The 26564-nt window shown below is 38.4% G+C and overlaps 4 protein-coding genes and 1 pseudogene across 5 annotated transcripts; 2 read left to right on the top strand and 3 right to left on the bottom strand.

The window, feature by feature from the left end:
* Positions 1 to 2634: 2634 nt before the first annotated feature.
* LOC119984725 (ras-related protein RABA1f) lies at positions 2635 to 4396 on the top strand. The gene is made up of 2 exons (XM_038828808.1): positions 2635 to 3065; positions 3581 to 4396. Exons 1-2 carry the CDS (start codon positions 2845 to 2847, stop codon positions 4011 to 4013), a joined length of 654 nt encoding a protein of 217 aa, XP_038684736.1. The 5' UTR covers positions 2635 to 2844; the 3' UTR covers positions 4014 to 4396.
* A 437-nt stretch (positions 4397 to 4833) lies between these two features.
* On the top strand, positions 4834 to 7463 carry LOC119983751 (cyanidin 3-O-galactoside 2''-O-xylosyltransferase FGGT1-like). Its single transcript, XM_038827479.1, has one exon. It carries the CDS (start codon positions 5307 to 5309, stop codon positions 6675 to 6677), a length of 1371 nt encoding a protein of 456 aa, XP_038683407.1. The 5' UTR covers positions 4834 to 5306; the 3' UTR covers positions 6678 to 7463.
* On the bottom strand, positions 7219 to 11874 carry LOC119983752 (bifunctional riboflavin kinase/FMN phosphatase-like). Its single transcript, XM_038827480.1, has 11 exons — positions 11727 to 11874; positions 11500 to 11562; positions 11208 to 11397; positions 10347 to 10477; positions 9842 to 9911; positions 9510 to 9575; positions 8885 to 9036; positions 8724 to 8801; positions 8182 to 8318; positions 7792 to 7884; positions 7219 to 7542 (listed from the first exon to the last, which is right to left on the bottom strand). Exons 1-11 carry the CDS (start codon positions 11803 to 11805, stop codon positions 7432 to 7434), a joined length of 1170 nt encoding a protein of 389 aa, XP_038683408.1. The 5' UTR covers positions 11806 to 11874; the 3' UTR covers positions 7219 to 7431.
* Positions 11875 to 12487: 613 nt separating this feature from the next.
* Positions 12488 to 17148, bottom strand: LOC119984162 (14-3-3-like protein D). Of its 2 annotated transcripts, none has more exons than XM_038827984.1 (7): positions 16905 to 17148; positions 16129 to 16435; positions 15961 to 16048; positions 14927 to 15036; positions 14678 to 14826; positions 12941 to 12993; positions 12488 to 12863 (listed from the first exon to the last, which is right to left on the bottom strand). In XM_038827984.1, the coding sequence occupies exons 1-7, from the start codon at positions 16972 to 16974 to the stop codon at positions 12861 to 12863; spliced, it is 780 nt and encodes a 259-aa protein (XP_038683912.1). In that variant the 5' UTR covers positions 16975 to 17148; the 3' UTR covers positions 12488 to 12860. The 2 variants fall into 2 exon arrangements, with proteins under 2 accessions (XP_038683912.1, XP_038683911.1); XM_038827983.1 differs by having other exon boundaries at positions 12941 to 12996; positions 16905 to 17147.
* A 2835-nt stretch (positions 17149 to 19983) lies between these two features.
* On the bottom strand, positions 19984 to 25731 carry LOC119984336 (annotated as a pseudogene).
* Positions 25732 to 26564: the final 833 nt, after the last annotated feature.

Raw genomic sequence — 26564 nt, 5'->3', positions numbered from 1 at the left:
TCTCTTGATGGTTTTTCCATCTAGATGAAATTGTCAAGTAATTAAGTTCTTAATAAATTGAAATTAGTTTAGTTCTAAACATATCTCATTTGCTAATTAAACATGATTAGAGTTGTGTAACTGACGGAGATTAATATTTATCCGCTACAATTATCTTCCATGTTAAGAAAGTAGTGGGTTGCTTGTATTGAAAAATATTTGTATTCGGCGGGTACTCACATGACCCGCTCCAAATCAAACAGGTGCGCCATGTTGGTTAATGGGTTAGGGATGAATATTTTTATGGATAAAATAATAGGTATAGGGATAAGTTTGTCGAAATCCAACTAACCCTGTAGGATTCTAAGTTAACATATTTCAACTGTCGGATCTATTGTTAGGGATGAATATTTTTACGGATAAAATAATAGGTACATGGATAAGTTTGTCGAAATCCAACCAACCCGGTAGGATTCTAAGTTAACATAACTTGCGCACTTTTATTTCAACTGTGGGATCTATTAGATGGCTGAGATTAAAAAATTTTGAGTTCCTAGTTTTCCACCTCTCATTTCATTTCAGTTCCACCCTCGACATCACATTTTTCCTTTATCTTTCATATTAACATCAACGATCATATTCACATTAGAAAAACTAACACTCATCCTCTACCTTTGAAAGGCAACACTCAATCGCCTAACATCGACACCTTCATGTCCGGCCTTCCAACAATCCCGTGCTTGTAATGGCAGAGAAGGTCGCCTCATATCCGATGCAAGTAGAGAAGGCCGCCTAAGCACTAGCAGAGAAGGTCGCGAGTAAATTTGCGGTTTGGGGTTCTTGGTCTGTCCAGGCCATTGACAGCGAGTGATTCGTGTAATTGTGTTCAATTTCTTGATATTGTTGTTTATTGAAATTGTTTGGGTTTGTAAGTTGGGGTTCATGGCCCTATCCAAGCCATTGAAATTGTTGTCGATTTGCAGTTTGAAATTGTCGATTGAAATTGTTGTTTTGACTGAAATTCTTTTTTAAGATCTTGTTCCGATTTCTGGGTAACAATTTTTGTGATTGATTTGTTATTGTAAAAGCAGTGTGTTGAGGAATTCTGGTATAGCTTTAGCCATCCATTCTTCTATTTATATTGAACAATTCTGGATAATACATTTGAGACTACTATTGTGCAAAACCATTACAAACTTGCTGCAAAACCAGTTCAAAACAATGGCAAAAAAAATGGTCGATTGTTTGATGTGTAAAGCAAGGCAAAACCTGCTGCAAATTTCTATGTGGTTTGAGGCAATAGAATTGTAAACCTGCTGCAAATTTCTGTGTGGTATGATGAAAACTTAAGGGATAACAATCACCTTATTTGCCTGTGCCATCCAAAATTAAGAAAGCCATTCTAGGAAAATCAATTTATAACTACATCCCGTGTTCTACGTCTGTCTAGAAACAGTGAGTGATCCTGCTGTCTGCATTCATATTGATTGCAAAATAGAATTCTAGAGTTTTTCCTTTTCAGCTTCGAAATACTCATATAACATATATATATATATATATATATATTCATGTATGTATAAGAGAATCCTTATAGAAGAGATTGTTTCGATGAGAGTTAGGCCAAAACTCAAAACATAGTCCCAAAGATATTACTTTCCATGAAAATCAAACTAGGATCCTTAGAATCCACGGTTTAACCCCTGTTTTTTACCTACCGAACTTTTGTTGTTGATGACGTATTGATTTTAGCTTCTGTATTTCTTTTTTTGCTGTTTGCAAACGTTATGATAAATTTAGACGACATGGCTGTGATGATGTTGACAAACAAAGTTGGAACTCAAACCACGCGGTGGTGACCTTTCTTCCACTTTTCACCAGGTCTTATTCACAGTTCACACTACAAATTCTGCTGTAAAATATTTAAATATTACACCAATACAAACACAATACAAAAAAGCTGGCTGGATAAAAAGACTTGATCAAATGTAGTACGCCTATATGGAATTTTTTGAATTTTCTAAAATTCTGACACGGCAAGACCTTTTATAAATTCTAAAATACTCTAACATGGATTTGGTGTACGTCAACGATGATGTGATTTATAAATACAAACTCAATCTCAAATACTTGGTATTTTTTGAAGTATAAAATCACTTGGGCCTTGGGTCTTGCTACTCATCCCTCTCAAATCCTTTAAATTTCACAATGTTTCTTTCTATGCAAAGCGGTGTGTTATATCCACACGGGTCTTAGTCCTGGAGTATGGATAATACCTCATTGTATCAAACCTCTTTCACCTCAAAATTTAGAAGATTAAAATTCATATATTGAGCTAGCGTATGGACAATATCTCAAATAGATTGGATTAAACCTTGTCAACTCCTTCTCATCCTTCTCAAATCCTTCAAATTTTACAACTTTTTTCTTATGTAAAATGGCACCATATTCACACGGGGCTTGACCGAAAATATGGACAATATCTCAAATGGAATGAACATTTTTCTTTCCCCTCTTTAATTTAGAAAAGTAAAATCCTCGTTATGCATAACGTTCAATAACAAAATGGTTTAAATAAAAAGAAAATAATATTTAAACAATTTTTTTTTCTGAATAATATTTAAACAATTAATAGCACAATAGTACAATACATCCCTCCGCATCATTCTCCACAACGTTTCTTCCTAGTCCTAGGCAAAGCGGCGCTATATATATCCCTTGCCTTCTCTGGCTGCGCGAAATGCCGGTGAAATTATAGATTCAAACGACGACGTTCATTGATTACCGGCAGATCCACAATCGGTAGAATCGAAAACGACGCACGGATAGACAGGGAGAGAGAGAGAGAGAGGTGAGAATCGGAAGGAAATGGGGGCTTACAGGGCTGATGATGACTACGACTACTTGTTCAAGGTAGTGTTGATAGGGGACTCAGGTGTGGGGAAATCTAACCTGCTCTCTCGATTCACGAGGAACGAGTTCAGCCTCGAATCTAAATCCACCATCGGAGTCGAATTCGCCACCCGCAGCATCCACGTCGACGACAAGGTCGTCAAGGCTCAGATTTGGGACACCGCCGGCCAAGAACGGTATTCTTCATATTTTACGGATCTCAGATCTATTTTATGATTTCCTTTCTGGATTAATTTTTTTTCCTAAAATGATCTGTTCATATATGAATGTAATGAGATGTAACTTAGGATGAGGAACTGTCTTTCTTTAACGGGATTTTTCTTTATCATGTTTGGTTCTGGTTGTGTTGGTAATGAAGATAATGGAATCAAGGTAATTGAATTCATAGATATTCATTCTTTGCCAGTTAGTCCTATGATTTGTGTTCTGGACAGCCTGATGAATTCTGTGGAACCTATCGTTGACAATGAGAATTATTGTATGGAAGAAGAATAGTTTACAAGGTGCAAAATATAGAGATTGGTGCTGAATGGATTCTATTTTAGTTTTATTTGAAGCTTTCTGCCTGTGGTTTATACCATTATGTTCTGTTATACTGATTTTCGTGCCGGATGTTTTCATTTTGTATTGCTCATGAAATTAGGAACATGGTAGGTTCCATTGTGAGGCTAAACTTACATTGTTTCTGCAGATACCGTGCGATTACAAGTGCTTACTATCGAGGAGCAGTGGGTGCATTGCTTGTCTATGATGTTACTCGACATGTCACATTCGAGAATGTGGAGAGATGGTTAAAGGAGCTTCGGGATCACACTGATTCCAACATTGTGATCATGCTTGTTGGAAACAAGGCTGATTTACGTCATTTGCGTGCAGTTTCCACTGAGGATGCCAAGGCTTTTGCTGAGAGGGAAAACACCTTTTTCATGGAGACCTCTGCACTTGAATCGTTGAATGTAGAGAATGCCTTCACTGAAGTGCTTACTCAGATTTATCGCGTGGTGAGCCGTAAGGCTCTTGACATCGGTGATGACCCTGCAGCCTTACCCAAAGGACAAACGATCAACGTTGGCACTAAAGATGATGTATCAGCTGTGAAGAAAGTTGGATGCTGTTCAGCATAATGTCCCTGGAACTAGTGGTTTTCCAATCTTAGTTTAATGGGGTTTCAAGAAAATGGAGTCCACAGCATATCGTTCACAGAGAAACTACAAATCTTGTCAGATTCATGGTTTCGACTTTCAACCGAAGAGGCTTTCCCACATTTAGTGCAAACTTATCTGTTACATTTTCCCTCCCTTTTCTGGTTTATGAATTATGGTTTGTCTTGCTTGTTTGATTGTTTACTGGTATTTTCAAAGTTTATAGGATGTCTGTAGGTTATATTTTATTCTTCAGCGCTAGATTTGGATCTATATTGACAATGGTGTTCTCTCCTACTTGATTAATCTGACTATGTAGATTTATATTCTAGCTTGATCAACTGACAACAAATCTGATTCTTCGAGCTTTGCCTTAAAACTTTGGTTTTTGGTTTTTTTGTTTCTTTTTGATTCATTTGTTTAACAGTTAACGGTTCAATTTGGAAGTAGTGGACGAATGTGTTCATTGTTGAGCTGAGCAACAGCGGTTGGTGTATGTAAGGGGTTGATTCAGTCAATTATCTTTCCTGTCATGTCATTTTGATGGGCTCATAGGTTTGGTTTCAATTTGTTTTCTAATTCGAAGGGAACAACTGCGTTAATGAATATGTAAGGTTTTTGGCTTGAACAACTGCATCAATACTCTCGAGCCACTAGTTGGAGTGATAAGAATGGTGTGTATCATCTGATCAAATTTCAAATCTCCCCTCTAAAAAAAAACTGCATCAAACTTTGAAAGGGCATTCGTAGTATTTTCAAAGTGGAAGGCATTCACAATATTTTCATTGATAGCTTTGTCTCTCTACAAATTACACTCTCAAAATCACTAATTTAACCAGTCGGAGGTTTATTGACCGGTCACACCGGTGCCACAGACATATTTTGTCTAGTATTTGTAGGTTGTTGGTGGCCCATTGACACATCCCGTTTTAGGAGGTAAAATCAGAGAAAATAGACCGGAAAAGGCAAAGCTACAAGTGAGTTTTACCAAGTCAAAGACAGTTAATTCAACTCAGGGAACTTGGAACCTTTGAGCGGTAAATAAAGTTACACGTATGTCTTAACCAAACCAAATACTAGGAGTTAGTGACCACTAACCCTCAGAAAGATCAGTTAGGCAGTTATACAGCAGGGGAAACTCTTCATTCTTGTATAGACCCCAGCTTCTGATCCTTAATTACCTGCAACAATCAACACTTCTCTCTGATGTTGTGATCAGATTCAATTCTTGTCAAAAACTCTAACCAGAATTCTCAGAAAAAAAAAAAACAAGGAATGGCTGCAGAAACTGTTCATATAGCTATGTACCCTTGGTTGGCACTAGGACACCTGACCCCATTTCTCCACCTTGCCAACAAACTAGCCAAGAAAGGTCACAGAATCTCATTCTTCATTCCCACCAAAGCACAACAAAAGTTGGAGCATTTCAATCTCCATCCCAATCTCATCAAATTTATCCCAATCTCTATTCCCCATGTTGATGGCCTCCCTCCAGGTGCGGAGACCACTTCAGATGTGCCTTACCCCTTACATCCCCTTATAATGACTGCCATGGACCTTACTGAGAATGACATTGACCTACTTCTCCAAGACCTTAAACCTGACGTTGTCTTCTTTGATTTTACCCACTGGATGCCAAGATTAGCGCGTCGTCTAGGCATCAAGACTGTTCTTCATTGCATCATCAGTACAGCTACAATTGGTTATGGTTTATCCCCAACAAGGTTTACTGATAACAAGTTGACGGAAACTGATTACACGCAGCCTCCCACGGGCTTCCCATCCTCATCCATCAAGCTCAGCATCAGCGAGGCGCGATCCTTTGAGAGAGCGACTGTTATGGAGTTTGGCAGTGGCATAACGTTTGGCGAACGCCAATATATAAGCTTGATTGAATCTGATGCATTAGGATACAGAACATGTTGGGAAATCGAAGCACCGTTCATCGACTATCTCAAGAACCAATTGGGGAAGCCTGTGTTGCTTTCAGGGCCAGTCATACCAGAGGCGCCAACATCTGCATTGGATAAAAAATGGGATCAGTGGCTTAGTGGGTTTGAACCAAACTCTGTAATCTACTGTGCATTGGGAAGTGAATGCAATTTACAGAAGAACCAGTTTCACGAACTGGTGATGGGTTTGGAGCTCACCGGCATGCCATTCTTAGCAGCACTGAAACCGCCTCCGGGTCTGGAGTCGATTGAATCAGCATTTCCAGAAGGGTTTGAAGAGAGGGTTAAAGGAAGAGGAGTGGTTCATGGTGGATGGGTCCAACAACAGCTGATCCTAGAACATCCTTCAATTGGATGCTTTATCACCCATTGTGGTTCAGGGTCCTTATCAGAGGCCTTGATCAACAAATGCCAATTAGTACTTCTGCCACAAGTTGGAGACCAGATAATTAATGCAAGAATGATTGGAATAGTCTTGAAGGTTGGTGTGGAGGTGGATAAAGGAGAAGAGGATGGATTGTTCACAAAAGAAAGTGTTTGCAGGGCAGTGAAGGCAGTGATGGAGGAAGGCAGTGAAATTGGCAAAGACGTAAGAATCAACCATGCTAAGTTGAGAGAACTTTTGGTTAACAAGGATTTGGAGTCCTCTTATATTGATGATTTTAATGAGAAGCTTCAATCTCTTCTTAAGTGAGTCTTTTTCATCTTCAACTCTCCCAGAAAAACTCTCTGAAGAAGAATTATCAGGACAAGTTATGGCTGCAGCTACTGTTCACATAGAAATGTACCCTTGGTTGGCACTAGAATTCCTCCACCTTGCTAATAAACATCCTCATATTATGTTTTGATTTATATCCCTTTTTTATGCAGTGCATTATATATATACTCATAACTTATGTCTGCAATATAGCTCGGAATTTTCTTCTTTGATCATGCCATATATATCAACTAGGATTCCAGCCAACAGGTTAGTTGGGTCGAGGCTCAGCGCAAACCGCGACGCCAACTTAGAATCGAACTCCCGACCTCGAGAGAGATTCTTTACCCCTTAAGTCTGTAGAGATAACTAGTTAGGCTATTGTCAGATGGTTCCATAAACACAACACATTATGTGTGAGGAGCGCGTTTCTAGGGTTAGAGAAACATGAGAAGTCTCTAATTTATTGTTGCAAGCAATGCCTATTTAGACAACCCTACTTCATTAGTCAGACAACAAAAGAGAATGAATCTCAAGGTTGCTGAAGAACAGTCAAGTCACTCTCCTTCATCCATGAATAGGCATTGAGATTGTTCACACAAAAATATACAGATTCTTGTAACGCAAGGGAGCTAGATAGTATATAAAAGACATACTGCATATATCTATTGTTCACAAAAAGAAATGATCCGTCTTAATCTAATCAGTTCAAGTATTGAACTATCATAATAGCAGCATTGCAAATCCTGCATCAGAGGCGGCTAGCCATGCAAGAATGGTGAATAAACATAGGCAAGTCCAATGAAGCACTTGCAATGGACTTATCTTCTTCACGTATTTCCACAGCCACAGATGTAATTTCCTGTAAAGTATACAAGCATGCTCATTGTTGGACGGAACTCATGCATAAGAAGACTCCACACTATTTATAAGCAGATTCGATCATTAAATAATTCATGAACTCAATCAAGGACACTTCTTTTGTTGTTTCAACATTTAACATTTCATTGCAATTTCATAAGAAACTATCCAAGATGGACTTTAAGCATTGCCATATACTATTATGTTTTTAACTCGTAAATTTGCAATTATTACTTTAAACTGTCATTACCGTGGAATTCAATCCCCGAATAAAGCCAACAAGCGTTAGTTCCATTTCCAGATCAGATGCGTGGTTACAGTCTCCATCAATTATGCATATTTGCTGCAAAAAGAGCAAAACAGATCTTAATAATTAACTTTTTGATGAATTAGGTGTTGGCAGTCAGGAGAAGCTGAATCATAGATTTACTAGTGGTGGTGAATGGCAACCTGAAAATTTTCATATACCAGAAACTTGATAGGTGATGCAAAATGATACTCAAAATGCACAAAGCTAAGTGGACTAGCAGTTAAAAAATCCAAACTATATACTTTTTCCAGTGAATACAATCGTGAAAATCACGAGATGTCGCACACAAAATGAACTTTAAATGAGCACATTATTACTTGGAACGCTTACGATTTTCCTCGTGGCAGTATAAGAGCGTAGATGCCATCCAATGCCAACCACAACCTTGAAGGTCTCCAATGCGCTTGCTACTGCCCAACCAAAATACACTCCTGAAACTTGGTCTGGAAGAGAAGATGCTGCATCCTCTAAGAATTAAACAATAGCCACAGATTAGTATTGCATAAGGACAAATACAAACAAGAAAATCAAATGCGAATGCAATTTTTTGATGGTCAAGTCCAATGAACAAACTAGTCTAATGAACAAATATTTCTTTCACTTGTATCCTTTTCTAGAACTGATTGTCTTAAAATAGTTTTCAGACACCATGTTCTCTAAGTTCATCAATGACACCAACATCCTATTGTAGGTGGGAGACAGAGCAGTTTGGACAGACAACAAAATGATGGATCATATATCACCTTGGTGTCAGAACAGCCTCTGTGTTCTATTAAACTACAACGCTGAAAATCATGTGTTGTCCATGAACTGTATATGAACAAAATACTTAAGCGACAGGAAATCGGGCAGAGAAAATAAAATTTCAATACCTGTGAGTTCATGGACAGAGTCATTTCTGTATAGAGTGTTCATATAGATTGGTTCAATTGGCAATGCATTCTCTATCCCTGCAATCATCAGATCAAATTAACTAATCATGGGATGAAGATAAAACCACAAGGAGGAATTAAATTGACAAATATTCACATACAGTCATCAAATTCTGGAAGATCCCACAGCTCAGGCTGAAATTCTAGAAGTGAATTAAGCACAGAATCGGCCAAAGTAGAACAGTCGGCTTCCTTTTGTGATGGAATAGCCACTACTTTCATTTTGGCAGATTTTGCGGCCTTGACACCAACCCTGATGTATATAGATAAAAGAAAAAAAAAATATACATATATATATAAGCAGCTCTAGTCGACATTTTTACCTACTGTAGATATTTTAAAAAAAATAAAGTTTCACAAAAATGTATAAGCAAAATCTGAAACTTCCCAACTGTTAAGGGTAAAAAGCTGGAATATAAATGTGTATGAAGAAAACAAGCTTAAATTCAACTTATATGACTGCCTCATTGTTGTGATTCATTTATTACCAGCCTACATTTACTGGCATGTTTAAACTTACAGCTTCTACGCATCCCCTGAATCCACCTGTTTTACCATTTACTACTACGAACGCATTACTATTAATGTGACCTTTTGATGGAAAGATTATACTATCAATATTATAAACCACATCAAAACAACAGCCAAGCTGCCAGTATATGAATCACACATACAATAACTAATAAAATTTTAAGCTAAACCCTTACATACAAAAAAAATACTTACATAGAGTCTTCAATCACCAGACAGTGAACTGCATCTATACCCAACCTCTTTGCGGCCTCTATGAATCTATAAGAAATTTGGAAATATTGAAAGACGGAAGAAAAAAAACTAAAATTCAAATAGAAGCAATGGGATAGAGAACATTAGTAATTGATAGAAAATGTAGTGAAGCATATGGGCCACATGAGGATCGATGTCCAGAAGACTGCTCAAGCATAAGATGCAACCATTACATAGAGAAAGTGGACGCAGCATTAGGTAGAGCAGCTTCCATATATGCACAATCTTAGTCTTTACTGACACCATGATAACTTAATGTAAAAGGAACTCACATATCTGGTGAAGGCTTCCCAGATTTGACTTGGTCACTTCCAACAATTACTGAAAAGCATTCCTTCCAACCTACATCAATCAGATTAAATAAAGAGGGAAGAATGATTTAGTGAGACAAGTTAATAGTGGAATCAATGTGGGAAAATAGGAGCAGCATCAGCAGCAGAAGAAGATCGTGAAGAACAAGAAGAAGAAAATGCACAACGTGAACCTACAATAACAATAAGGGGTCAATTTTTGTTTTGGAAATAGCATGGCAGACCTAAGAAATTTTGAAAACAGACCTAATGGAGAAACCGACAAGTAATATAACATGAGTAACTCTGCCAATGGATTTGGGGGGTGAGGAAACAAAATTAACTCAGAGGTCAAGAGCATTTGATCTCTCAGTTAGGAATGACTTCTCAGCAAATGATATGTCCAAATCAAACAGGCATAGCAAATAGAAGTAGTGATTAAGTCTCAAAACCTAATATAAATAAAAGAAGCTGAGAGAAAGTCGACCTTCTTGGACAGAGATTTTTGCATCTATGTATTCCTGTAAGGAGTTTGAAGCAAGAGCAAATGGCACTCCTTGTTCGTAAAGATGTCTGATCAGTCGGTTAGCACCAGGTAGTGGCCCGACTTGTTTCCACCTACAAAACATAATAAAAGAAGTTAACCGGACTATAAAATTGCAGCAGCTGCAGCATGTAAGCTTGTCATACTCCCAGTATGGTACCATTGTGTTTGCCAAAATGGTTGTAGATAAAAGTCCTGTGCACATCAATTTCATTTCGTTTGTAGCATAAGTCAAAACTAGTTGATTCAAATCTTCAAAGACTACAATGTTCATTGACATGATGAAAGGGTACTGTGAGATTGATTCCAGTAAAGTTGACAGACCATGAATCCCACTTTTCTGACTGTCGATTAAAGGCATCCTGCATCCAGGTTCATTAATGCCCGGCATACAAAACCATGCTTTGAGGTGATATGTTTACTACAATTAAAACTGAAAAAAAACCACCCATTTACTTCTGTCATCTTGATTCGGCTATCCTATCCTCTTCAATCTTCCTTCTATTCTACTGCCTAACCCAAGGATTTCCGCTATTCTATTTGGCTTACTATATCTCCAATATGAGAACATACAAAAGTGGAACTAAAAGAATGAAGAGGGAGATGAAGATTAAAAAAGCGCAAACACCCAGCATAAGTTATGGCCAGTAATCAAATTGATTGCATAACATAATATCAACTATACAAATCAAAAGCACGAGGAGAAGTTTGGGTGCTCTTTTAGAACAATCTCTATCATGGTTATGTAAAATCGACCTCGAGCTCTAGACCTTTAGAAAGGACTAAAGGGAGAGAGTTTCTTACTTTTCGTGATAAATAGGCATGATTTCATTGATGAACTGATCAGGTGTCAATTGGAGGTCATAATCCTTCACAATTGAAGCAGCTGAATCCTTCAGGGTCATCCCTATCCTCTTATTCGCCTCCCTTTCTTTATCCACTTGTATCCCATATTTGGCCAAGAACTCCTGCAAAATTCCCCTTGTAGCGCTCTCTACACAAAAACAAACGAACAAACAAAGTTTAAAACGGAGAAAAGCTGAGAGACCCATTACATAAAAATGAAGGGAACATGCTACCAAGGCAGATAAGAGACCTGTGTCCAAAAGGGTTCCGTCCAAATCAAGAATAACAGCCAAAACTTGAGTCTCTCCATTGACTGACACAGAATCGTGGGAATTCATGGCAGAGCCCAAGATTGAAAACCAGCGAGAAAAACAGTGAGAGTGACAGAGAGGGAAAGGAGAGGTATTGTAAATTTGTAATTAGAACTTGAAATGGAGGAGATGGCATTTTATAGAGAAGGAAATGAGGGATCAATACCCATCGAGGTAAGTGAACGGAACATTCGAGGACATGTGCTTGATAGCGTAAAGAAAATGTCCATCCATGCAGCAGTCATGCAAATTGGGAAGATGATGCCTCGAGATCTTCTCTGTAAATTCTTGGAACACTAATCCACTATGAGTCAGGAATCTCATTGATTCTCTTTTGTTTTTACAGTAATTTTTACATTTATTTTTTTATAAACTATTTTATGACATTTTTTTGGTAAAAAAATTAGAAAACCATGTTCCAACCATGCGCTGTGAGCAGAAAGCCAGAAATACACGAATGAGCTAAGCACACAAATGGTTAGCCAGCCGAGCAGAGCACCCGGCGTGTGTAGATAATGCCAGTTGATAAAACAAGGTTATGTTACATAATGCTTTTACCATTCTCTACCAAAAAAGCATTACACAGCCGTCCAGCATCATATCTAACAACAGCTAATTAGAATTAGAAACAACAACCGAGGCTGATTATTTAGTTTTTATTTTAACGGCTTTGTCCTAATGAATGGCTGTCATAGTTGGCTTGCTATCCTCATGGAATCTACAGAAGATGCTGTGTAGAGATAGTATATACTTTCTAGTTGTTTATTTCATGTCAAGTCTTTTCCGATTAGTATCAAGAAACAATTGGAACGTACTAGCTTCATAGTTTGCATCCCATCAACACAAATTTTGTCAATATAACAGTTCATAAATAAGCTTTTTCCTCGTGCAGAAAATGAAAGAAGATAATCACCGTGCTAGAGGGGATGGAGAAAGAAGAAATAAGCAAATAATACGAGACTCGGGTATCAATCAAGGAGGAAAACCGGACCGACGGAATTCCTCCTCAACGGCTGTGTCATTTACATCTCAAAGTATGAAGTGTGAACGACCCCTTAGCAATCATGCCAATGCTCTACAATCCATCCACCATAACAGGAATGACTCTTGATAGCACCAACAATGTTCAGACATACAAGCTATGAGAACGCATAACAAAGTCTGGTACTTAAGAAATGAAAACATAAAGCAAAAGAAACCCAAGTGAACTCTATCTTCAACTAAAACCAAGACAGACTATCAGGTCCCACTAGGCCCTCGTTTCCCTGGACAGTCTGGTAGTTCCCAGGCCATATCTGCTTCACTGCAGAAGTACCAGATAACAATCAGCAAAGCAACAAAACATCTTAATACCAAGGCCAATAGTTACTCGTAAACTACCTCAGCATCCTCTCCCGCACCAACCTTTGCAATGCCGTTTGTCTTCTGGGCATCTTCTGTTTCAATAAGAAGGGATAAGCAAAAGAAAACAATGCTTGGAAGAAAGAACAGTCACTATGCCAAGATCAACGGTGTTAACGGTTTAAGGAAAAGAGAATATTGTACTATGGATATATTGCAAGGATCCCTTATATAAGTAACTCCCCACATGAAACAGAACACACACATAGGAAGATTTATAAACATATCTGCTTGAAAATATATTTATATATATTTTGAAGCAGAATGCATCTTTCTTTTGACGTTTCTAGTAACTTAATTTTGAGATAAGCAGAATCAGTAGAGTTTTCTCAGTCTACAGTTCACGATCTTGACCCCATCCGTCTTTCTAAAAAGAAAACGCAGCTTTCATAGGCCTTTTCCGGTGCTTTGCCCGACAGAACATATTTAACTATTTAAGAGCAATGCCATATAGGTTTTAAAAATCCATCATGTCAGTACAAATGTACAATACACAAGTGTGTCGTGACCCAGAAACAATCAAAGCATTAGAGATAGATCCATATTTATCAAAAGTATGCATATTTTACCTAAAAGAAAGAAAACTAGTAGAAAACGCCGGGGGGGATTTAGGGACTTACAGACAATCTGCATCAATCACATGATATCAATCAACCATTGCTGCAGATATGTATATTTACTTATACATCTAGTTATCTAAACCAATTTGCATTTCTTCCCTTAGTAGTAGATACAATTTGAATCTTTTGGTTTTCGAACAGTTTTTACTTTAAAATTCTTCCCTCCACAACCAGTAAATATAGTTAATCAGGTAACCAAGCGAGTCACCATCAACCATGGCTGGAGACTACATAATAAGTCTTTGATTTCCAAGACCTCTGAGGACAAAGAAAATATTTTGCAAGCAAAATGCAAACTTCAGAAGCAAATTTGGAAACAATTTCCCTTTTCAGATTGCAAATTAAATCTAGTTTTTGAAGTTCTCATAAATTATCATTAGTTTCTAAAGTACACTTAACATGTTTTCTAAAGCTTTTTGTGAGTAGAATGAATCATAGATACATAATTTTTTACTCACAGTGACATGCTCAATTGGTTATTCCATTAAAAAAAGAAAAAGAAATGTAAACTCTAAATATAGCACTATAAAACTTGATTCCATGGGTTGGAGGAAAAAGAAAAACTTAAACAAAATAAGTTCATCACAAAGGGTATACATCAAAATTGAAATTCTATGTAAAAATATGGATACAAGTGAGATTAACATAAGAAGAAGAAGGTTAGTGACATGGGGCAGTCTATCAAAAGGAACCAAGGGATTGGAATTAACTTGCAATGCAACCTTATTATTGAGCTAATATCAGCATGTACAACTCCATTGAGGTTGTCTTCCATGAGATCGCAACTAGACTAATGCACTCGCATGGATGCCAATCTTACAAGTGAATTCAGTTAAGGAAAGCTTCATGAGCCCCATGCACTTCAATTTATTTCTTTTTTAAAAAAGGCAATGAAGGTATACACACACAGTCAAATCCAAACAACATTCCAAAAAATGATAATAAAACCAGGTTTCAAATCCATGTGAAATAATGATTAATGACTAGCATGCAATAAAAACGCTGCCAGGATCCAAAATTTGATGTAACAACCAAGCCAATCCTCAAAAGCAGTTATAAAATTAGACTCTAGCTGCATGTCTAAGGTCTGTATCACCTCCATCCTCCGGGATGTCAGAAGTCCACAAGGTGAGGTTGTCCCTAAGAAGCTGCATAATTAAGGTGCTATCTTTGTACGAATCCTCGTTGAGGTTGTCAAGCTCAACGATTGCTTCATCAAATGCTTGCTTGGCAAGGTGGCATGCCCTGGAGAGTGTAGAAACAAAGAAGATTTCACAAGTCAGAAATACACAAGAACAGAACTGAAAACTATTAGCACCAAAGGAAAAAAAAAAAGAAAGCAAACCTTTCAGGCGAATTCATTATCTCATAATAGAATACAGAGAAATTCAAAGCCAAGCCCAGCCGAATGGGATGTGTAGGAGGCAATTCAGCCTCTGCAGCAGTTGTAGCTGTCTGCAAATAATGAAAATAAAAACAAAGTTGACAAGCAAATGATGTGGTTTTCAATAACGTCAAGTGAACTTCATCAAGTATGCACAACATTGTTTTGAGCAAATGAGAACCATCATAAGCTACGAAATAGGAAAGATATAATTCATCCAATTCACATGCCTTTTAAATTTGCCATAAATATCTTATACAAAAACAAAAGGTAAGACTACAGATAGATAAGATAATAGTAAAAAATGGGCTACTTGTGCTACCGATCACCAGGTACTCTGTGCCACTATAGGAAACTGCTAGAATCAAGTAGAGAAACAAAGGCGAAAGGAAATGCAAATATGCAGGAAACCTTCTTAATAAAAAGATATGAGAGACTGCCATTACTTCAGGACTCTCTCGATCACATTTTAACAATACAGGTAAACAATGCAATAAAAATTCTGTTTTTTTTTTTCTTTCGAAAAACAGATCTAGACAATCCAACCATTAACCACTGCCACCAAGAGTAAAGGACAAGATAAAATATCCCAGAAAAATTGAAACTTAAAGAGCAAGCTATGTTATTGTTTACGTCAAATCTAGTATGTAAACAGAATCTGCAACCAGAAAGGAAAATTCCATATATTCACAACATGAAGCTTTAAACTCAGGTTAGCAACATCGTTCGGCTACAAAATTCAATACACATCGCAATTATCATGATCATGAATAGACTATCACCGAGACTGTCAGTAAGGCACATTCGCCTAGGTGTAACAGATACGTAATACCAAGGGCTTGAGTTCCGTATATGACTATCAATGAGCGACTCATCATAGCATATCATCAATAAATAAAAGGAGAAATGAAAATTAATTAATTTACCATATAGGCAGAGGTTTCTCCTAAAAATGAGTAAGATAAACACATAAAAATGGAAAGAAAAAAAGCTACCTCATATGCTTTCATTGAATTATCAGCTGCCTCTTTCTTCTCATTGCCAGACTTGAATTCAGCGAGATAACGGTAGTAATCTCCCTTCCTGCAATCAGTAACTTCAGAAAACATAAATTCATGCATCTAATGGCGCAAAACATTAGCTAGTGAAATACGATTGCTCACATCTTGTAGAAGAAGACTGTTGATTCACCAGGAGAGGCAGAAGGGATGAGATGTTCATCAACCACTGTCATAATATCACTGCAAATGTTCGTGAGTTCTGCTTCAACCTTTTGCCTGTACTCCTTGATCCTCTTTGAATTCACCTCGTTCCCTTTCGCTTCTTCCTTCTGCTCTATGGAGGAGAGGATCCTCCACGAGGCCCTGCGAGCCCCAATCACATTCTTGTATCCAACAGAGAGCAAGTTCCTCTCTTCAACAGTCAGTTCGACATCAAGCTTTGCAACCTTCTTCATTGCATCCACCATCTCTGTCAAAATTAGTGAAACCAGAAGTAAAGCACACAGACAATGGTCAAATTTCATTAACTTTACTTATTTCCTCAAAAACCTTAACAATACTGACTTGCCGACCAACTCTTTCAATCACGAGAATATAAGTCCACCAATTATCCTCACGTAAACACGGCTCTAGACACACTTCCACTAAAAACTAATTCTCACAGTAAAATCTCAAGGAGAGTACACTGATAGGCATACAAATCTGAGTCAAAACGAGTAATACAACATAAATAATCCAAGAAAAATTTCAAAAACTCGCTAAATCACTTTCTCAAGAAAGTCAATTTCACCTCTACACATCTAATCGAACAAAAAAGAAGGAAATCCTTCATCAACCACAGCAGCAAAATATAAGTCAGAAATCAAACTTCAAATCATCATATCAACAAATAAAGACAGAAAACCAAAACATATACTTGTATATTGAAAGATTCTAACCATCGTAGCGCTCAGCCTGCTCGGAGAGCTTAGCGAGGTAGACGAAGCTGTCACGTTCGTTGTAGGCCATGGCCGATAAAGACGACGACGATCCCTGAGCAAGAAGGCTAAATTAGGGTTTCACTGTTTAACAGTGAGAGGTATGTGGTCTTGACCGGATTGACACTCTCTTTCTCCACAGAGAGAGAAGCAGAAGAAAAAAACACGGAAGCGATGTCCTTTCCTTCCACGCACACTGGATCTACTGTGCTATTTTTTATTTTTAAATATTTTACTCCGACGCGGCGCTTCCGTGACAAGCCTCCTGGTTTTTTCTGCGAATGAATGCCTGCCACGTATTAATTTTTGGCAGCCAAAACGGAATTAAACGTTTTGTTTTCGGTGAAAGTAACGTCGTGATCATGGGTACACGAAGTCGGGAGGCCGTTGGTATTGCTGTATTGGGACCTGGTCCAACCCGACCTGCTACGGCCCATTAGTAATCATGAATTGGGGCCCAATACTAATTCTCTTGTCCAAAGAGTGTGGCCCATGACCCATAATAACTAACCCACCCACGATGCACGTGAGGCGGTGAGGGTGACTATTTGTTTGATGTGGCTTTAAACTACCATGCCTAATTGTAAATTTAGTACTTGATTGGAGATAGTAGTGTACAAAGTATGTAAATGGCGGGGAAATCGAACCTCTTATTTCTTTTGACGCCACACAACCCAAGAAAAATAAGAAATTTGAAAGTTTTGAGTTTCTTGTTTGATAAAATATTGAAGATACAAGGAATTATTGACCACTAGAATCTCAACACGTGACACAAAAGGGCATCTCAATTATATTGATATGCCCTTTGGGTACAAACCGAGCATCACCTCAGATATTACTGGTCGCCTAATACCAAAGGAAAGTAAGAGTCCTACAATAGATCAACTCCACTTAGGATGTGATTCACCCTCATATAAATTCGCCTAAGAATCAAGGAAGATGATATCTACTTTTACCAAAGTTAGAATTGACATGTAGCACCAAGTGGAGTACCTTGACTATGCATTCCTAATAGCTACTTGAGAGAGAATTTCGAACATTGAGGATTCCTCTACTGATAGCATATTGGCTTGAGTATCGGAGAGATTCCGCCTATAAAAACCAACGGGGTCCCTTAAAGCTCACGCTTTCAACTGTGTAGAGCCGATGACACTCTTTACGTCAATCCTACCTCCTTATACGTCACCTAGAACGATCTAGTTTTGGACGTCATCAAATATGTGTAACTAAATTATAATCTTAAGATGATGGATACAATATCATATCCTCCTCATAACATGTGGGTCTCTCACTTAAGAGAATATGATGAAGAACAACATTCAAGTAAAACTCTAAGTCTCTGTTCATAATTTGATTTCACAATACATACATTGATGTAATGATTCATTTGGCATTAGTTGACCTATACAAAATTACGAATAACATTTATAACTTAAATTCTTCCCTTCTATATAATATCTGTTTGGAAGAAAGTAAAATTATTACAAACAAACTGAAACAGAGAGGAAAACCGAGAGAAAATAATGAAGAATCACTCTGCTAGTCTGCTGTGGAATTTGTGGCAACAAGACTGTTGTTTCTCTCAAGCTGTTTCTTCCAACACTGATGCTTCCAGCACTGGCACTGACCACTCTTCCTCTTCATAGAACCCAATAACTCTCCCTCCTCATTGTTCTTCTTCAAACTCTCTTCTCCACAACAAATTGATATTTTCTCCTCCTTCGCCACCTCTCCGCCATTGTCAATCTTTTCTGATTCTCTCTTATTTCTCTTCAACCACATCTCTCTCAAACTCTGCTTGATCTCACACCTCTGTTCCTCATGGTTCCCATCGCAAAACCCACATTTCAAAACCTTCTCTTTCAGGAATCTGACTTGCTCAAACCCAAAAGCAAGCCCCAATGCCTCAGCCAACGAATTGGGTTTTTGTTTAACAATCCAATCTTTCAATTCTTCTCTCAATCCATCCACAAAAATCCCTTTAAGCAATTCGTCGGATAGTTCATGATCAGGCCATTTCTTCAAAATCCATTGCAGTCTCAAGAAATATGATCGAACAGGTTCTTGAATCCCCTGATTTAGCGTCATGAGTTCCATTCTCAACTCATCAATTGTTTCGATTCTATGGTATGCTTGAAGAAATGAAGACTTTATTTCTTCCCATGAAAGCACAGGATATGGATCAATGTTGAGATCGTACCATAAAGCAGCCTCGTTTTCTAGCGTCACTGGGAAGATCCTCATCATCATTTCAGTGGAGGATACATTATTTGCCCTGCAAACTTTGGTGAACCGGCTCAAATGGGTCGCTGCGCACTCATTCGGATCGCCTCGAAAGATCGGTAGTGGCGCTACATTTATGTACGAATTAGCCAACAAATTTGCAGAGTTTGAAGCAAAACTCAATGTGGGTTCCTCTGTTTTCGAATCAATTTTGCTTTCTGGGATTAATTTGGGCATTCGAGTGGAAATTTGATCTACAGATGCTTCGGGCATAGATTCTGATTCGTAGTCTTCGTTTAGGCTCTGTTCGAATTCATCTTCATTTGATTCGTAGGCAGATTGAGATGGAGAAGAAATGGTGTAATAATACTCATCGTAAGGACTTTCTTTGGGGATTCTACGCTCGTTCTTGTACCGAGAACCCCTTGTCCCTGACGATCTAGTGGAAGATTCCGATAACGGAGATGAATATCTGATTTTACGAGGCATCTTTGTGTGCACTTTCGGCTTTCAATTTTGACGAGAAATGAAAATTTGAAGGGAGTTTGCTTGAACTAGTAACTGCCGGTTCGAGTCCGTTGCTGGAGGGGTCACCTTTGGTGACTGTTAGGGCAAAATACGGCCGATGCCAACTAAGAGATATTTGTACTCTTTAGTGCTGGGCCCGTACTGTTTTATTTTAGAAAATAATCTTGTCTCCCCAACTCGATCCGTATTGACAAAGAAGTTATAGGTTAAGAGGTTACAAGTTCAATTGGTTTGAAATAAATTCAGGGATGGTAGCAACATCCATAGAGATACCCGAGAGAGCAGACAATTCCTTAAAAAACCCATCCACATCTATTATAATTTATATCCCCTGACAATAAGGAGAAATTCTCGAGAAACAATATCGTCAAAGTCCCAAAGTATATATATCCCTGAAAATCACAAAGATACTGAAACATTCTTGATGTTGCTGCTGGAATGACTCCATAACGTTATTTATATTAGACATTTTCTGGGAAGATCTATCAGATTATTGTCTACTCCATCTTTTGGAGGAGAAAAAACCATAAAAGGAGAAAAAGGGAAATACATGACTGTGCCTTGGTCATTGTTCTGCATAAGCAATTGACTGTGCCTTAGCCAGTGTTCTGCATTCCAGCAGCAATACCCTTCATGGTTAAAATGAGGGTGTCTTCCAAACCCGGAGCATACTCGCTAGAGGGGTTAAGTTGCAAGAGCTCTGCAGCTGCCTTAGATTCCATGTACTCCTTTGACAAGTGTGGCCTCACCGTCACATTGTAGTTCGGGTCCCGAATCCTTTTTAGAGTGTATACTTGGCAAACGTTAAGGGTGGTGATGTATGGATCACGAAGACTGAGCCTCTGCTTCAAGTATGGATCTCCTTCAAGAAGATCTCTATGCCCAGCGACCTGCAAGAAAAGACGATAAAATTTTTGCTAATGTAATAAAAACTGGTCTAAAACATGCTATTCACCGAGGTTGCAAGCCCCGCGATATGTCACCTCGAGAAGAAGGCGCCGGGTTTCCTCATAGTTGGTCCTCAAATGCTCTCCGATTGACCACAAGTCCTTCGACACTAAAAGTTGGTCATACAAAGCTGCAATTCCTGGGTCTCCCTTGGCGAAAACCATCTCAAGTAAGTCAATTGTGACCCTGAAGAAAGGCCACTGATTGTACATCTCCTGAAGCATAGGAAGATTCTTGCTGTCCTTCTCAATGGCATACTTAAATGCAGCGCCGACACCAAGCCACACAGGGAGATGGAACCTTGTCTGAGTCCATGCAAAGATCCATGGTATTGCACGTAGTGATTCAATGCCACCACTTGGCTTCCTTTTTGCTGGACGGCTGCCAATGTTCATTCGACCGTACTCCATCTCTGGTGTTGCCTGCAGCATTTCAATTGCAAAGAGTTAAAAAGAGAGGGGATGGTATCCACATCGTACCACATGCCAATTGATTCAATAGAGATAACCATCAGATTAGAGAACTATTTCAATCTTTCAAATTGAAACTGACATTCAGATATCGCAGGAAGAAGGAACAAAACAACCTACTATGCATGCATGATGCATTGTAAGGAAACAAATTCTCCACTAAGTACATTTTCAGATAAAAGAAAAGAATGCATAGGAATAACTCAGTCTTAAACCCAGAGTATTCACAAATAATGGAACTCAAAGCGAGTTCTTTATAAGCCAGAGTCAATCCATGCAGGAAGCCGGGAACTGATTCGATCCCTGTCATAGAGTGCAACGTGAGTTAAAAAGTAACCCTCAACTCTTAGTGGGTGATTTTCTCGTCATCAGCTTGACCTGTCTAGGAGAACAAAACGAATGATGGGTGTAATACTTACAAGGCGGAAATAATCAACAAAACGGGATTCTTGGAATACTATGGAACGGTATTCCTTTGTTGCCGCAATGGCCATTTCATCCATGAGCGCTCTCCATTCTGGCCTTGGTGAGATGGGAGGATGCATTCCATGCTCTAGTGTAGCAGCTGTAAAACGCTGGAGTGTTCTAAAGCACAAATGCTCCTCCCCAAAGGACTGCTCAATAACCTCACCTTGAACTGTCACACGAAGTGATCCATGAATTGTGTCTGGTGGCTGAGACAATATGGCAAGATGAGTGGGCCCTCCTCCTCTGCCAACTGTACCTCCACGGCCATGGAACATCGTGAGCTTAACCCCATACTGCTTTGCAACGTTTATAAGCTCCTCTTGAGCCTTATATAACTGTCAAGCTGCAGATAGACGACCAGCATCTTTTCCAGAGTCAGAGTACCCTATCATAACTTCTTGCTTCCCATTGATTCTGTTCCTGTACCAATCTATTGAGAAGAGACGAGCCACTGCAGCAGGAGCAGCATCAAGATCAGCTAGTTTTTCGAACAATGGAACAACCCTTAATGGTTGCTTCACATGACATTCACGTTGTAGAAGCTCGACAGCAAGTACATCGGATGGTGCTGTTGCCATTGAGATTATATAGGCACCAAAACTGTCAGCAGGGTGCTCCGAGATGACATGGAATGTGTCCAGCACATCAGCAATTTCTTCAGTCTTCAGAAGATCCTGGCCGAAAAGAGGGCGCTTGCCTCTGAGCTCACCCAAGAGCCATTCCTGCCTCTGTTCCTCTGACCATTCTCGATAAGATCCAATTCCCAGGTGCTTTGTGATCGCATCAATGACATCGGTATGCCTATCAGATTCTTGGCGAATATCAAGTCTCACAAGTGAAAGGCCAAAAGTAAAAACTTGTCGCAGAAAATCAAGAAGGCTTCCATCAGCTATCGGACGATCACCACAAGCACATAGTGATCTGTAACAGAGCTCAAGTGGCTCCAGGAACTACATGAAACACAGAAAACCAATTAGTACTAACACAACTTTATCATACTTTGAAGAGGGATATAAGAAGATTTCTTGCTAGCACACAGCCTTCTAATAATCCTGTATTCTAAGGTTATCTTCGGTTTTATTTGGAAATATTCGGTATGGTACTTGATAGTAATGTTATGAAATTGGATTTAATCACAATAACAATAAATTTATAAAGAAATGCACATGTTCAATCAACTAACACACTTTTCATAAGTTGCAGTAATGTTAAACTTAATTTCTCACGTTTCGCCAAAGAAAAGAGGAATACCTGTTCAATGTCAGCGAAAGTTGCATCCTCAGGAATGTCGGAAATCCCATTTGATAATAACTGGCGAGAACGTTCACGTGTATTATATAGCTTGTCCCTCACATCACCAAGAACAACACGATAAGGCTCACTGGGGGGAACCTGCTTCCAGAATTCTGCATCCAACGCATAACATATATGATACGTGAAAATTATGCAACATGCTATATGTATCAAGCACTAATGTTGCAAGAAACTAATGGATAACTCCCTGGCACATCATTATCCCCATAATTCCAAAAACCAAATAAATTTTCCAAGAAATCATCAATGATCAATTAATGGTATCTCTTCACTCTATCTTCTTGAGTTTTTGACAATGAGAAACAGATTTTTCTGGAAGGTTCAAGACTTTAAATAGCAAGGTCCAAAGCAGATACATACCTATGAAGTGTTTTGCATATCTCTTCGAAGACCTATGAAGTTCATCAGCACGAGCATGGAGCTCTTCATTGCAGCGCCACATGGACAACTCCAAATAATATCACAACATAATTAAGATTGATGGGAAATTGGCAATTAAAGAAAGTAATGGCAGATATCTGAAGATATAAAGATAGTGCTGTCTAGAAGTGAAATGATTTTGTCAATACCTCAAACATAAGATCCTCTATTTGGGAGAAGTACAAGTTAGCTGCCATCATTCTAGCCAATAAACAAACGTCACGTGTAACTTCAGGAGTTACTCTGGGGTTTCCTGCGACAAAAATCAGAAAGATTAGAGGTTCTGATGCTCAGAACAAACAGAAGCAAAAGATATCAAGATGTCTTGATCATTAACGCGCACCATCACGATCCCCACCCATCCAAGAAGAGAATTGAATGAGGGGAGCATTGTAAGGAATACGCTCATTTATCCCTACGTTCTTCAGAGCAGTATCAACACGGCGCAAGAATTTTGGTACGCCTTTCCAGATTGTCTCATGGAAGTAGCTCATTCCTGCTCTCATCTCATCTTGTGGAGTAGGAGGTGTCCTCCGGATTTCATCAGTACGAAAACAAGCTTGAATCTGCATAAGACAAGACAGAGACAACAAATGATCAAGCTCATGGTAAACAATATTTTCATCTGCGTCTATATACCTCTCTCTGTAGAGCCTCGTCAAGTTCTTGCTTATCATCACGAGTAATGTCCTTCGCATACAACTGAGTCAAGCAATCCCGTATCCTGACAAAGAACAAAACTTGATTAGGATATGAAATAATATTTAGGAACAACTAACCCCTTGCAGATGGTATCTTAACAACTACAAATCGGTAAAACCAATTTCTGTTTCCTCCTGCTAGTTAATTACCACAGCATAGCAAAAACAAAATATACATCCTCAAAATTTCCGTCAAATGTGGGCTTTGACATTCCGATTAAGAAAGATCATTGAAACATAACATAATTGGAGAACACACCTTGCATGCTTTTGCAACAAAGATCTACGAACAGACTGTGTGGGGTGTGCAGTTAAGACCAAATCCACAGTCTGGTTCTTCAAAGCATCAAAAACTTCTTCAGGGGACTTCTTCAAATCAACCACAAGCCTCTTAATCGTCTCTTCAATATCAGATTCAGTTGTTGCTGAACTCTCATCAGCAAGATCCCCCTTCTTCAACTTTATCCTACGCCGGTAAGCAATTTGAACCTCCTCAGCCAAGTTGGCCAAGTTAAGCATATTGGAAAATGATTTGGTAAGAACGATTGAATCGCCAGGATCCAAACTTGTTAGAACCTTCCCAAGCTCCTCCAATTTTCGAGTGTCACGCTTCCCTTCATACTCAGCGGAGAGCTCATAACATTCTTGTACCTAGTCCACAGAAATTAGTAAAGCATATGAGCTATTCCCTTCATTAACAAAAAACTCCCCCTAATAGAAAACTCTGCATCTTCAATTCACTCTACCAAACTTCTAACTTGTTTTCATGGATTGCGAGGAAATTAAGCAAAAGACTAGTGTATAACAGTATAAGACGGATAAGGCCAACTGAAACAATACTCACCAGGGCAAGCAATTCATAAACCAATAGTCATTGCTCGAAACCAACAACTTAACAAAAGATGTTCTTAAATGAGCGTTCATGAATTTTTTGAATGGAATTGATGTTCTTAACATCATGGAACATAAACTTAATATACTCGAAACCCAACAAAAATTGAAACCCAATTCATTTAAGAGCAATTTATCATGACAATTTCGATCTTTGACCCATTAACAGCATAAAAGTTCTAACTTGAAATAGCCTACCTCATCACATGGTTATGGTAAAGAATATTTCCAACAAAGAAACAGAGGAACAATGAAAATCAAATGCAGCATTACCGTTTCTCTGATATCCTCTCCATGTAGATCCTGCAGTATATCAAGAAATCGATCCAACAGCAACGCATCATACTCGACCAACTTGTCATCCTCAGAGACCTTCCTTGGTGCGAGTAGTCTCAATTGCGCATCTATTGATGCCATCTTCTCGAAGTTCCTGTCCATCTCTCTCCCTCCTTTGTCTCAAATACTGAAACCGTCACTATCACTCTGTTTTTAACCTTTTGTCCGTACTGAGTATTAGAAAGAAAAAAAAAATTGCTCTGTTGATTGGCTGAAATTGTTATTAGCAAAAAGATATTAAAACCCAGTTGGGAGGAAGACGAAATTGAATTGAAATTCGACAGCAAAATGAAATACAAAACAAAAGGTGAGTAATGAGGAGAAGCGAATCTCGTGATACACAGAAGGAGAAGAGGAAATCGAGCGGATTGGTGATGGAAAATGGGAACCTTATGATCTTGACACGAGAAAGTGACAAAAGTAAATCTCCGGATTCGATCGAGAGGGAGTGGCAGAGAGTGAGTGAGAGACTGACAGTTGTTAGCTCTCTCCGTCTCTCGTGGCTTCTGAATTTATTTATAGAGATGGACTGGGGTAATAACATTTTTGGATACTGAATAATTTGATCCAGTTTAATTCAAAAATCCATTTTTCAAATGTTTTAAGTTGTGAATCGAAAACTCAAATTTGTTTCAAACCACCCATACGGAGAGCTTTATGCCATTTTGGACAGATAATTTGATAAGCATTTTCACTGTCCAAAAGGTTTGAAAATTGACCGACTGACTAAGTTGGAACAATTAGAATTTTTGATTCCCAACTTTAAACTTTTGAAAAATGGGTATTGAAATTGAATTGAGTCAAATTATTAAGTATCTAAAAATGTTATTACCCTAAGATGGACACTCTGTTTTGATTTATTTATGTTTTGATTTACTTAAAGAAATGTGTTAATTTTTTAAAAAAATAATCGATTGATGGATTCGGTAATCAACCTGTTACCTTCAAGGGCATAGTGCTCATGCTTTCCGATAGAGAACATATAGAACATATACTTTGAAAGCTAATTATGTAATGTAATCTAAACTTAAGGATTAAGCAAGAATAAGCTCTAAAACATATCGAATAGATATATGTTTGATATATCTAAGGAATAAAAGAATCAAGATTAAAACAATGACGTTTAAATTATTTTAATTTACTTTATATTAACAACATTGGGCCTATGGGTCCTTGATGTTTAGTTTTAAAATTGGTTTATGGATCTGGACTTTCCTAACAGAGAACATGAAAAGGCCCATTAGGATCACGAATTCTTGCCCGGTCCACAAAACTTGAGGCCATTTTCATTTGAGCCAACAACTTGGGCTCATAAGTAATTC

This window comes from Tripterygium wilfordii, chromosome 18 (assembly GCF_013401445.1).
Source record: "Tripterygium wilfordii isolate XIE 37 chromosome 18, ASM1340144v1, whole genome shotgun sequence".
Classification (NCBI taxonomy): domain Eukaryota; kingdom Viridiplantae; phylum Streptophyta; class Magnoliopsida; order Celastrales; family Celastraceae; genus Tripterygium; species Tripterygium wilfordii.
This window is presented reverse-complemented; position numbering and strand designations above follow the sequence as displayed.